General features: G+C 42.5%; 1 protein-coding gene across 1 annotated transcript in view; it reads left to right on the top strand.

The window, feature by feature from the left end:
- The first annotated feature begins 845 nt into the window (after positions 1 to 845).
- The window catches only part of LOC109887602 (copine-7-like), a 42,646-nt gene continuing 28,899 nt past the window's right edge, over positions 846 to 14,592 (top strand). Inside the window, exons 1-4 of the mRNA XM_020478941.2 lie at positions 846 to 966; positions 2,697 to 3,336; positions 12,918 to 13,100; positions 13,363 to 13,437. Of these exons, the coding sequence (XP_020334530.2) occupies positions 3,163 to 3,336; positions 12,918 to 13,100; positions 13,363 to 13,437 (432 nt within the window). The 5' untranslated portion in view covers positions 846 to 966; positions 2,697 to 3,162. The remainder of the gene's footprint in view (positions 967 to 2,696; positions 3,337 to 12,917; positions 13,101 to 13,362; positions 13,438 to 14,592) is intronic.

A 14,592-nucleotide genomic window follows, 5' to 3' on the forward strand; every position in this document is an offset into this window, starting at 1 on the left:
GACTGCGATTAATCTCCATTGTTTCTCCATTAGAGCTCAGTGTCACTTAGGATCCTTAGCTGTCTGGCCAGCCACATCAGGGCATTCACACACAACATGTTGTGCCATCACCTGAGGATCTGTCTAATTCAATATCTGCTGTTTGACTGTCAAGTGTCTCTTCCTGTGTTTCCTGGGGTTGTAATTATTGAGCTCTGTGAAAGACAGCAGTCCTTTCAATGATACTAAAAGTCATATCTAGCCACTGGGTGTAATGTAGTTACATTGTGTCATACTAATAGGCCTATTACTGGAGGGAGAGACTATGTATCTCTTACTTGATGTAATTGAGTGAATATTTCTGGGTGGATTGCAGACACTTATTTTGCCTTTGAGCTGAGCAGATATGATCTGGCAACAAGGTACTATCTTGCAGGTTTTGATATGCAGCGACAAGCCAGTAATACAAATGCAAGCCATTGGAATTTATTGTGGGGGGGAAAGCCTCACATTGTATGTGGACAGTATAATATGTAGCCCATTAGTGTTGAGGAAAACAACATTTGTGGTTGTATATTTGTAATCTGTATGCTTTTAATTGTCTGTTGGTCACTGTATTTTATTTGATCAATAGCAGATTAAATCAAAAGGATAATCAACAAATGCATAAATGCTCTGGTGGTCAATTTTAGCTAAGGCTCATGTGAAAATGAGCAGAAAGGTGAGATGATTAGTGTGGAACAGCCGCCAAGAGAGTGTTCTTGTATCGCTATTGTGAACCGCTGTCGCACCTCTACGTCTCCCCCTAGCGGATTCTGGTGACATTGCGAGCTTTATCGGTGTCGTTTGGCAGATCCACTCCCTCGCTCTGCTGTCACACACCCCTTGCTTCTACCACTTTCCCTCCACTGTTCCTGAGTTTCGGAAAATCAAGCAGTGTGTTGAAGGAAAGGTAACAACAAGTGTAAGTTCAGGGGACCACGTCAGGTAGGAACAAGCAGCAAGTGTTTGGATGTATTATTTTGAAGCATGTGATGCAAGTTTCTGAATGATTGAGGTAATCGAACAAAATAATGTTATTGCAGAGTATTTTTGGAATAGTATACGTTCATGTTGTATTGTTATATCATTCATTGTGAAATGCTTGGATTCATTTAGAGGTTGTGGAGCTGCATTGATAAACGACCAGTTAAGCCAGTAATGTAGATCAGTTCATATATATTAGGTGACGATAATTGAATGAATAAGGCAGTCGCGCTTCTCTCTTTCACCGTCAACAAATCATGCTATAGTTATCGTAGGAAATCATTTAGGTTGAGACCAAAGTTGAGAACAAAATCTGTATGAGTTGCTTAGTTGGATAGAAGTCATGTCAATTACAATTGGACAAGTCTTGAGTAGTCATTTACCAAGCTTAGCTGTCTATAACTGACTCTCTACCAGATATAAGACAGATATATACTAGATAGACACAGTAGATATGAAATTCACGTGCTACGCCCGGTTTAACATGAACAGGGAGGGGTGTGTGCCCATGCAGTTGTTGGTTCATTGGTCAGACAACAGGCTGGAGACATATTGCTGTTCAATAATAGGTTATGAGAATCTCATCTCCACATTTTATTTTTTATCTGTAACATTTATAGATCAGCACTCTTATTTTTGGCATTTATGTTCCACCATCATATTATATGTCATTGCAATATATTACAAAAAATATTATAAGAACATGGAACCAACTGAACGTTACAAGTGTTGGGCAGATTATTTCGAACTAATTACAACTCTCGGTTATTGGTTGTTTTATAGTAGCCAATAATCTCAATATGTGTTCTATTTTATGAGTCATATGAGCCCTTATCATTTGTTCTTATTGTTTCTAACTACCTCGTCAAACACTTATGATTGCTGCCAAGGGCGCCTGATCTAATGTAACATAATTGCTTCAACCGAGCCTCACCCCACTGGAGAGCAGCAGCTGAATGACTGAAGGTCGCTGCCCATTAGCGGTGGTGCTGAAATAGGGCAATGTGGACTCTTGCGCCTGGGCAGGCTTTGTCAATATTATAATTTTTTACTGAGTAGTAATTCACCTGTTATTATTCAATCACCTTCATAGCCTACCTCATATGCAAACTTCTTCTGGTCTGAACTTGGATTCTGCTACTATTTATTTGGGTATCTGTAATTTGCTCCTTTAAGATTAGGATGATGGTAAGGCTCAATAACATGTTGTTTGTGGATATATGCTATTTTGCAGATATTTAAAAGCCCAGTGCAGTCAAAAACGTGATTTCCCTGTGTTTTATATATATATTCACACTATGTTGGAATAATACTGTGACATTTTGAAAATGATTATGCCATTTTAGTACAAGAGCTGTTTGACAAGACCGCCTGAAATGTCAACCTGTTTTGTTGGGATTGAGTTTTGGCCTGCCTGGTTACATCACCAGGCGGTAATTAGCCCAATAAGAAAGACAGTTCCAAACCTCTTTGCCAATAATAATCTAGTTTTCAGTTTTCCCCATTCAGACCACTCCCAGACAGTCCTAGCAAAATTATTGCTTGAGAAATAGCTCTTTGTTAAAAAAGTACTTTTGACCATTTTAATTGAAAACAATCACAGTAAGGTACTTTATTGTTAGTCAGAAATTATTTGATAATGAGATAAAAACAGCTGCATTGGACCTTTAATTTGTATTTTCTTTACATAGGTACAGTACCTGTGTGGAGTTTGAAGAGAAGGATGATTGGGAGCACACACTTTTTTAACCCAGTTGTGATGCTCATGGACAACTTTTTCATGAAGAACATATGAAAACACACTTTGGCTGGTCCTGAATTGTAAATGACTCTCCACAGCTTTCTGGTCATCTAATCACGACTCCTCAACCTCCATCCAGCTCGGCCCACCCTGTCTGTTATCTCTGCAGACATTAAAGGACACCTGTCTTCATCTCAAATACAGACCTCTGCAAGAACTCTTTTCCCTTTTGTAACATTCACTACCAAGTCCAAGGATCCATTTTTCTCTTCTATGTATCTAACTCTGTGAGATTTCAGTGCCTCGCTCGGTTTGATTCCCTTAGCCATCCCTAGTAGTTCCCATTACTCTGAGCTCTCGGCAGCACCCACCCTCTCTTGCTCCTTACTGGTTGACTCCTTGGGTCCTGAGCCAGGATGAATGACGTCCAGGATGCTACCTCTCCAGGGGCCGCTCTAGGTGGCCCTGTCGCCTGCGTCTCCAAAGTGGAGCTGCGCGTCGCCTGCAAGGCCCTGCTGGACCGAGACACACTGAACAAGTCTGACCCATGTGTCATACTCATGGTGCAGAACCAGGGACAGTGGACAGAGGTGAGTACCCCCCATCCCCTGTATGTCCCCAACCTACTGGCCTGGTAAAGTCTTAACTAACATGGTTCGATCCATAATGTACTGATTGTATGAACAATAAGCAATGGATGTTGATGCTAAAACAACTAAGCCTGTGAAGCGCAAACGCCAGTAATGAGCTGCATAAGTATCTCTATGATGTTGACATGTAACATTGGGTAGTATGACCCCAGTTTATTAAAATAACAATGATTCCGTGTCTGACAGAGTTGGATAGCATGAGGTGAACCAGAGTGAGTGCTTGTTTCTACTGAATGGAAGGCATTGTCACCTAGCAGGATATAGCCGGCACAGTGGGAGGGGCAGCCTCTCTCCCCGCCCTCCATTTCTCCATATCAAAGCTGAGCCATATTTAGAGAAAAAAAGTATTATCTGGAACGGCAGCTTGAAGACAGGAGTGAGATTTAAGGAGTGAGCTGTTTGTGTGAACGTGTGAGACTGAGGATGAAATCTTAATCTTGCTCCCATTATCCCAACAGCTGGGCAGTGCACCAGATCACAGAGAACAAAGTAGAGCCAGGGAGAAGTGACATATCTGGTGCTGGCTTGGTGGTATTGTTGCCATCTTCTTTTCTTTTGAAATGGATTCTGATTTATAGAGTAGCTACCTGAAACTGAATTGAAATTCTCAAACAGATCACTGAGAACATTGTTCATAGGAGGAGGGACGGGGACAGGAAATCTTATTTTCCTTTTCACGCTTCTTCCTCTACTCTCCGTATCTCTTTCTCACTATCTCATTCAAAGTTGCGGGTCATAGTTTCTTGTCTGCCTTGGAATTACACTGGTACTCTATCTGTAATATGAGCTGGGGGTGTGTGAGTTATGAATAGCATATTTCCCATGATGCAGTATATCCACTATATATGACTGATATTCTGTATATCTATAAGGCAGTTCGAATAAAGGTGGTGGCCAAAGAAATCCATCCATCTTTGTTCCTTCAGCCCATTGCGTTCCCATTTGAGATGGGATGATTTGCGAATGGATGATTTGAGATGGGATTCCAGCCTGGCACTGTTCCAGCCGGGTACTATTTTGAACAGAAATACAATGGTTCATTGGATCAGTCTAAAACGTTGCCATCTCAGTCTAAAACTCAGTCATACACTGCTGGCAGAATCTAAACTGTGCCTAGATTCCTAAGTCATATATTGGCTTTTCTCTTGCATTTCAAAGATTGAAAAAATTAAAATAAATATTTGTATTATATTTGACCAGCTCTAATGTGTTATATTCTCCTACATTAATTTCACATTTCCACAAATTTCAAAGTGTTTCCTTTCAAATGGTATCAAGAATATGCATATCCTTGCTTCAGGTCCTGAGCTACAGGCAGTTAGATTTGGGTATGTCATTTTAGGCAAAAAGAATGTTTAAAAAGGGTCCGATCCTTAAGAGGGAAGCCCTGCTCTTCCATAACATAGACTGACCAGGTGAATCCAGGTGAAAGCAATGATCCCTTATTGATGTCACTCGTTAAATCCACTTCAATCAGTGTAGATGAAGGGGAGGAGACGGGTTAAAGACAATTGAGACATGGATTGTGTATGTGTGCCATTCAGAGGGTGAATGGGCAAGACAAAATATTTAAGTGCCTTTGAACGGGGTATGGAACTGCAATGCTGCTGGGTTTTTTATGCTCAACAATTGCCCGTGTGTATCAAGAATGGTCCACCACCCCAAAGGACATCCAGCCAACTTAACACAACTTTGGGAAGCATTGGAGTCATCATGGGCCAACATCCCTGTGAATTTGATTTATTTATTTAACCAAGGTCTCTTTTAAAGATGACATAAATGACAGAAAATAGACATGAATATAAAGACAAAATGCAGAAAGAAAAACCCAGTGATAAAAAACAAACACATACATCAGTAATACGGTCCTCAATCAGCTTTCTGAATCGCCCTAGAGGCACCAGAACATCGCATTCATCAGTAATACGGTCCTCAATCAGCTTTCTGAATCGCCCTAGAGGCACCAGAACATCACATTCATCAGTAATACGGTCCTCAATCAGCTTTCTGAATCGCCCTAGAGGCACCAAAACATCACATTCATCAGTAATACGGTCCTCAATCAGCTTTCTGAATCGCCCTAGAGGCACCAAAACATCACATTCATCAGTAATACGGTCCTCAATCAGCTTTCTGAATCGCCCTAGAGGCACCAAAACATCACATTCATCAGTAATACGGTCCTCAATCAGCTTTCTGAATTGCCCTAGAGGCACCAAAACATCACATTTAACAAAATTTTAAAGATTGTTCCACAAATAAGGTGCAAGAAAACTAAAAGCTGATTTAGCTAAGTCAGTAGAGACCAAAGACATTTCAAGAGTAAACCATCCCTGAGAAACCTTGTAGAGTCCATGCCCTGACGAATTGAGGCTGTTCTGAGGGCAGAACGGGGTGCAACTCCGCAAGGTATTCTTAATGTTCCTCATTTTTTTGTACACTCAGTGTATGTTGCAATTAAGCCCCAATGTTTTCGCCTCTCCTCTAGGCATTGCCAGATAATGATTAACAGTGACAATGCCAAATCGTAGTGTGTTGAGATGGGAAGCATTTATTGAGGCCCAGTTAATGTTTATGAATGAGAAATGTGTTCCGAGGCTTTGGCAATAATGACGCTTGGCTGATAGTGTTGAGCACACACTAATCAATTTGTCGCTGTGGTAATGCAATAAAACAACATTTCATGAGGAAATTAACCTGGGTTCTCTGCAAGCTGAGCATTTGAGTAGTTTACATAACTCCCCTAAATTCAGCTTGAGCATTAGGAGGTGATATAATTGATACAACCTAATGCTCCGAATAACCATATCATCCATGTCAGTGGAGAATGCATCTCAAATGGGAACGCAATGGGCTGAAGGTGGGCTGAAGGAACAAAGATGGAGTTCTTTGGCAGCCATCTATAATTCAAACTGCCTTATAGATATACAGAATATCAGTCATATATGGTGGACTTCAAATGACTGAATTCGGCTATTTCAGAGATATAAAATCATGCACACAGCCATGCAATCTCCATAGACAAACATTGGCAGTACAATGGCCTTACTGAAGAGCTCAGTGACATTCAACGTGGCACAGTCATAGGATGACACCTTTCCAACAGTCAGTTCGTCAAATTTCTGCCCTGCTAGAGCTGTCCCGGGCAACTGTAAGTGCTGTTATTGTGAAGTGGAAACTTCTAGGAGCAACAACAGCTCAGCCACGATTTGGTAGGCCATACAAGCTCACAGAACGGGACCTTCGAGTGCTGAAGCGTGTAAAGATCGTCTGTCCTCGGTTGACACACTCACTACCAAGTTTCAAACTGCCTCTGGAAGTAACGTCAGTACAATAACTGTTCTCTGGGAGCGTCATGAAATGGGTTTCCATAGCTGAGCAGCCGCACACAAGCATAAGATCACCATGTGCAATGCCAGCGTAGGCTGGAGTGGTGTAAAGCTCGTCGCCATTGGATTCTAGAGCAGTGGAAACACGTTCCCTGGAGTGATGAATCACTCTTCACCATCTGGCAGTCCGATGGACAAATCTGGATTTGGCAGATGCCAGGAGAAAGCTACCTGACCGAATGCATAGTGCCAACTGTAAAGTTTGGTGGCGGAGGAATAATGGTCTGTTTTTCATGGTTCAGGCTAGGATCTTTAGTCCAGTGAAGGGAAAACTTAATGCTTCAGCATACAATTATATTCTAGACGATTCTATGCTTCCAACTTTGTGGCAACAGTTTGGGGAAGGCCCTTTCCTGTTTCAGCATGACAATACCCCCATGCACAAAGCGAGGTCCATACAGAAATGGTTTCTCGAGATTGGTGGGGTAGAACTTGACTTGCCTGCACAGAGCCCTGACCTCAACCCCATTGAACACCTTTGGGATGAATTGGAATGCCCACTGCGAGCCAGGCCTGATCGTTCAACATCAGTGCCTGACCTCACTAGCAAGTCCCCAACACAATGTTCCAACATCTAGTGGAAAGCCTTCCCAGAAGAGTGGATGCTGTTATAGCAGCAGAGGGGGGACCAACTCCATATTATGCCAATGATTTTGGAATGAGATGTTCGACGAGCAGGTGTCCACATACACTGCATGACTAAAAGTATCTTAACCAGAAGCGGTGCGTGGGTAAAATCACTGGGGAAGCCAAGGCAGATAAAAATCCTTATTACAACCTGTGCTGTGATAATTGTGTTGTTTTCTCTATAACCTGTTAGTTTGCTTGCCTTGCAACTGTGATATATAGGCCTAAGGCAGAGACAATAAGCAAACACAGTGGCAGGACAAATTTAACCACACCTTTGTTTCACCACAAAACCAGAGAGCAACATCTGTCCGGTGAAGTCCACAAAGCATATTGCATGTAACAAAAGTTACATGACCTACAGCATGGTCAAGAAAGTTCATGTTTCTGACATTTTCAGACTACTAAACAACTACAATTTAGAACCACAGAGAGGTACTGCAAGTCACAAAGAAAACAGGAGCTGCCGCCACTATTCCAGCACCATTTCAACTTCAGCATTTCAACATCATCAAATCACCTATGCATAGTCTAATACAGTGACAACTAAAAGATATCAAAAACTATTTAGTCCAATCCATGTAAGGTAAGTACATATGATGAGGCTGTCCATGGTTCTGATTTATTTGTGTGTGTGTGTGTGTGTGTGAAAGTATTTAATGTTGACTAAGTTGTCTATGACTGTCATACAGTACACTCTTATTTTTTTGTTGTCCTAGTCTACCTGGCTAAAATAATTGGCGCTAGCCCAACTTCCTTTCATGGGCAATGTTAGCCTTCTACATTTAGCTACATATTGAACTTCCATCCTCTCAGTCCAGGGGCACATTGTAGTTTATGGTTGGTTCAGAATTGCCTTTATAATCATTGGCCAGTACAGAGAACTAAGTAAAACCACAAGTCCAAATCCCTATCTCCATCTAATTTAGGAAAGGGGCAATTTTAGCTAGCTAGCTAGCTAGCCACTGGAAGACAACGACAAAACGAGATGCAACAATTCAAGTTGTTTCTATAGATGCCGTATTTCTCTATGATAGGACTGAAGCCAAATCCAGACTGGCTTCCCTTGACACTTTATTTTGGTACGCCAGGACCATTCACAGTTGAGCTCAATTCTGATTGGCTATTATTTTATACTTTATACTTTTAGACCAAACGCTTGCTGGTTTCCCTTGAGTTCAATGCTATGGGCGGCAGTAATATCGTACTCTTTATGACCAGACCGCATCAAATAGATGGCCTACACATACAGAGACAGAGGGGCGCTGTTTCTCTCGCTCTGATGCTTTCTCCGGTGAGATACAGTCAGCCTCTTGCGAATTAAAGGTCAATTATGAAAACACATAGAGACGAAAGATGGATTATTTTATGTTTTTTTCTTGGTAAATGATTTGGGAAAGCCTGGCTTCCCTTGGCATCCATCAATACATGCCACTGATCTTAACCATATCAGTGCTGTTGATATACAGTGGCTGAAGCCACTTCATGGTTTTACTACAGATAGAATTCAGCAAAACAGAGAGCTGTGTCGAGATAGTTGGGCTGGGGAAGAGGCCTTTGAATGAACACTCCCTTGGCATATGATGTCTTGTACTACTCTGTATTTGAGTCTTTGGTGGCCCACTCCTTTGCTCTCATCCGTCTGAACAGGGAAGCAACATTGTCATGCAAATAATTTGCTCATCCTGCCGAAGGCTGAGAGAGAGCGGGTAGCTAAATCCACACAGATCACGCTTCTCTCTCTCCTGCCGAACGAACGCAGCACATTATTTATACATTTTATTCAATATTCTGCCCATATGAAATGAATGTATATACAATATTCTGCCACCAGCCAGCCGTCGTTCCCCAGCCAATCACGCACATGTGGCGAGTGTGTAGACGAAAGACTTGCCGACAAAGGAAGGCTTCTGCAGCCTTCACTGTAAAATATAACGCGTTGCAGCGGTGCTTCCATGGACAAAAAAACTCATACATTTTTAGTTGAAGATGTGATTATACTTATTTTATAAAAGTTAGGTATCAAGAAATCGACTCACATTTTTCCTCTCTGAATCCCCCTCCACCTGTAGCGGTTTCTATTCTAGTGTTTGTCACTGATACCACCTTCCCTGTATGAAAATGAGTTAATGAGAGTCCTTTGTTCTCTGTTGGGTAAAAAACATGGTCAAATCATGACATCAGTTATCTTCAGGTCGGGAAGTCGTAGCTCTAGAAAGATGCCCAAGTTTCTGATTTGGAATTCTGAGTTGGATGACCGTTCAAAAAGATTTATGCCAGTTGTTCACAGTTGTTTTGAACACGGCATTACACCCCTACTCTTACGATAAGTGCCATGGAATTTTTTCATGCCCACAGAGAGTCAAGACACCCATTTTAAAATCCCATCTGAAAGACCCTACTCAGTGCAATATCCCCTTCACTGCCCTGGGGCATAGATCCCTACAGTGAGGGTGTCATAATACCCATAAAATCTAGCGGTCAAACAGGGAAATGGCTCCAATCATTTTTCCACCATACATTTTTCCCATGGTGAATTTTAGAATAAGGGCTGTGTTTCGTATAGGCTTACCCTGGCGTGACTTTTTGATAACCATGTAAATCTCTCTCAGACAAGGTGACTTATAATAATATTAGTCTCTATTTACTCTCCGATTCGAAAATCCTAATTAGCATGAAAGTAGGCAAGACTACAAATCCAAGCTCCTGCACGTCATCTCTAGCTGACACCTTTGCTAACAGGTATTGTGTCAATTTAAAACTTGCCCAAGACAGTTCACAGAATTGTCAATTTAAAGACATTTTGGCAAGTTATTAATTCCTAAATTTAGCTAACATTAGATATGTGTTTCTTATTTAACCAGGCAAGTCAGTTAAGAACAAATTATTATTTACAATGACGACCTACCCCTGCCAAACCCTCACGACACTGGGCCAATTGTGCGCCACCTTACGGCCGGTTGTGTTACAGCCCGGGATCGAACCCGGGTCTGTAGTGACACCTCTAGCACTGCGATGCAGTGCCTGAGACCGATGCACCACCCCAAATTATTCTTACATTTACCTCGATTAGGCAGTCTCGTCCAGATCATCATTGCATTTGTAGTATTTTATGATAGCCACATTAGCAGCTAAATAGCATTTCATTTTGTGGAGGTAAATACAGGCAAATATATTGATAAAAGTCACCTTGTCCATTTACACGGTTATCAAAACTTCTTGCCAGGGTAATCCTACACCAGACACAGCCCCTATTTAAAGTATTTCTAAAATCGCCTATGGGAAAAACAATTGGAACCATTTTCTTGTTGGTCCGCTAGGCTTTACGACTCATACTGTGGTACTCTATTGGGAGCTCCTTTGGCCAGAGTGCCCCCTACTGGCCCTCCAACCTCACTTCCAGCAGCATCTGGTCTCCCATTCAGGACTGACTCTGCTGGCAAGCAGGAGAGAGTGAGGAGAGAGGGAGCTGACTCCCTGGGACCTCAGAGATCCCTCCATACGTCGGACAGTCACATCTCTGTAGACTTTCCCTACCCCCCCAGATGAATGGGCATCACAGGGGTAGACATCACACAGACACAGCCCTTCCTCTGTGGCTCTGGGTAGCTTTCTTCACACACGGAAACGAACTTGTCCGTGTTCACAAATATGTCCAACCAGATAGCACAGGAAGAGATGGAGAGAGAGAAAGACTGAGAGAGATGGAGAAAGAGAATGAGAGAAACAGTGAGAGGAGGAGGCCTAGAGAGTCTAATTAAAACATGTCTCAGCTGTTATCTCCTGAGAAATTAACCACTCGTACTGTTTGCAGGGTCAGTAATGAATAACAAGACAACCCACCCCCATTCCTCAGGTCACCTGTATCAGTATACATAATAACATTGTCTTTAACACTCTTGAGGTGTCGTTAATTAGGACTGGCAGACTAGACACTATTCCACAGTGATTGTCAGTGAGAAAAGGTGCATGCTTTCTCTGTTGCTTCTCATCAACCATTGTGTGTGTGTGTGTGTGTGTGTGTGTGTGTGTGTGTGTGTGTGTGTGTGTGTGTGTGTGTGTGTGTGTGTGTGTGTGTGTGTCTGTGTGTGTTCTCGTCAGCTCAAGGCCAACAGCATGAGGCAAAGCAGTAGGATTAACTCCTGAATATCTGAATGTTAACGTGGACGTGCATGTGCATGTGTGTACTATAGTGTGCCATGTATGTTCATGGAGTTTGGTGTGTGGGGCCCATGTTGACTCTGACTTTAGAGAGCTTTGACAGAACTGCTGATCAGGGAGCTTCATTCTTGATTTGCGCTCTATGGACAGGTGGGATATGGCTCTGCTATTGTAAGGTTGTTAGCGAGATTGATGGCTAGGCCTGTATTGAGATTGATGGCTAGGCCTGTATTGAGATTGATGGCTAGGCCTGTATTGAGATTGATGGCAATCTCTAGACTATTTTTTTTTTAGATCAAACTATGGAGATTATGTCAATTTGCCTTTCATATTTAACTATCTGTGTTTGATGACTTTCTGACTTTATCGTCTGTTTTACCATCACAACTTTTCCTCAAATTAAAAGAAATGGAAAACGAGTAAAACATGTATGGCATTTTAAGTTTCTACCAGATGCCTTAGGCTTGAATTATTTTTCAATATGCCTTTTCAATAACTCCAGTTTGAAATCCATTGATTCACTTAAACCATGGTTCAAACACAGCTTTTTAGGTCACTTTCATTTACTCATAGCATCTTTAGGGGGCACATATGCTTTTGATGATGAGTTGACTCCACTCAGAATACCTAGCTTGGAGAAAAATGACCAATCATTTATCTGGTACTGGACATAATTGGATGCTGGATGCTACTGGATGGGACATCATTTGTCTGGGTGCTAGATGGGTACACTCTGGCTGGGTTTACATAGGCAGCCAAATTCTGATATTTTACCCAATTATTGGCAAAAGAGCTGATCTGATTGGTCAAAGATCAGAATCGGGCTGCCTGCGTAAACGCAGCCTCTGTGCTCCACTGAAAGCAGGTGACAATGTGGAGAGTTCAGGCATGAACCAGGTGTATTAGATAAACAGGTGTATGTCCAAGCATGGCAATGGATGAGCTGTGTGTTTGCTGAGCTCTCAGCCCTCAGTCCACTAAAATCCTCTCTGCTGTCACTGTCTGAACAAGAGCTTCACAAGATTTACATTTTGGTCTAATCAACAGGAAAACAAACAAGAACGCCGACAGTGGCTGTAGCGGTGATCCAGGTGCAGATGGGTATTTGGCTGTAGTTCCTGCATTCCCATGTGCCCATGAATGCATCACCATGTCTCATACATTAATTAGCATTGCAAATGAACTGATACAATGTACATTGCATATAAAACTGCACTTTTCATGTTTAATTGGTAGGAAGCTCTCATTAGAGAGTTGAGTTGGAGGTCCGAGTTTCTCCAGTAATATCCAACAACGAGTCCACATTCTAACGCTGTGCCTTTTTCTCCCCTCTTGTCTCTTCAGCTTGACAGGACAGAGGTGATCAAGAGCAACCTGCACCCGGTCTTTGCCAAGGTCTTCACCCTGGACTACTACTTTGAGGAAGTGCAGAAGCTGCGGTTCGAGGTCTACGACATCCATGGCACCCACAGTATTGGCGCCCGCGACGACGACTTCCTGGGTGGAGTGGAGTGTACGCTCGGCCAGGTCCTGTACTGAATGTCTGACCCTTCTACTCAGTTATCCAATGACCCATTTCTTATGTCTAATCAAATCACTCACCACACATAAACTGAATGGAACAGTGTGCCGAGTTGCTGCTCACCAACAACAGAGGTCAGAGGGTAAAGGTTAGAGGTCACCAGTCCTCGTCACACTGCTCTCAAACTGCTTTCGTACTAATTGTCCGGTAATACTTCTCACTGCTTCACTAGTCACCAGTCATTCATAGTTTTCCTGTGTTCCACAGATTGTAGCCCAGAAGAAGATGGTGAAGCCTTTATTCCTAAAGTATGCGAAGTACGCTGGGAAATCCGCAATCACGGTATGTTCCCCCTATTCATCACCCTATTGATCTCGCTCACCATTGGCTCACTGTTGCAGTAACAGTGGCAAAATCAAATGCAATGACTTGTTAAATCAATTCAAGCAAGTAGATGATGTGAATCCTGTGATGTAAGGATGCTTCTCTGGACAAAGAATCATGACTCATACACAATATCTGTCATGACAAAGAGAGGGGGACGTTAAAGCACAGAGTGTTGTTTCAGTTGGATGGTCTCAATACCATCTGCCAGGCCAACATTACCTTGCCATACAAAAGGGAACAACACAGAGAAATTGTGTTTAACTGCAGATCTGACCTTTAGTGGAGTGGAAGGAAGAGTCAGTGTTCCTCACTGCTCATGTTAAGTCAGAGGTGCAGAGTCTGTGATCTCTGTGCCTTCTTATACTGCAGAGATGAGAGGAGAAAAGAGAAGGAGTTTTAACCAAGGAGTGAATCCGATGTCAACAACAGACCTTTTGCCTTATTGAGACCTATCTTTATTGATTTTACCCTAACAAACTATGCATAAATTGCCCTTGGAGAGAAGGGCTGAGAATGAGTTGCTTGTGATGGAAATGGCCAAAGTACAGATGGAATTTGAGGATCTTTCCCTTCGGCTAGTGTTGCCATTATGGCCATTGATTGGGTGCGATCACATGACGGCAGCTTGCTGTGAGGCGGTTTTGGGGGATATAATGGGTTTGTTTAAGCACGTCCTGTAGCAGTGTGGGCTTAATGCATTCTAGTGAATTAGTGCTAACCTGTGTCATGGTGTTTCTGAAAATGGCTTTTCCTGATATGATAATGGGCCTGGGCTTTGTTAGGTCTGTCCGTGAGATGGATCCCAATGACATGGCGTCTGCCTGTAATGTGCCTGCAGGCTAATCTGGAAGGTGGCAGAACAACAGTCAACTGTTTTTATTTTGTGTGAAACATTCCTCCCCAGTCTTTGTAACACATCTCTCAGATATGCATATGGGGACATGGGATGTGGAGAACTGTTGATAAAATGGGAGGGATTAAGGTACCGTTGTATGCCGTTACCGTGGCTCCCACTGGCAAGCATCACATTACAATGGTCTTCTGACTGGAACGTTCATTGCCGGGCCATAATCCCACACACAATACACATTATGCCTACACAACACCCAC

The sequence above is a fragment of the Oncorhynchus kisutch genome, linkage group LG3 (genome assembly GCF_002021735.2).
Source record: "Oncorhynchus kisutch isolate 150728-3 linkage group LG3, Okis_V2, whole genome shotgun sequence".
Lineage (NCBI taxonomy): Eukaryota > Metazoa > Chordata > Actinopteri > Salmoniformes > Salmonidae > Oncorhynchus > Oncorhynchus kisutch.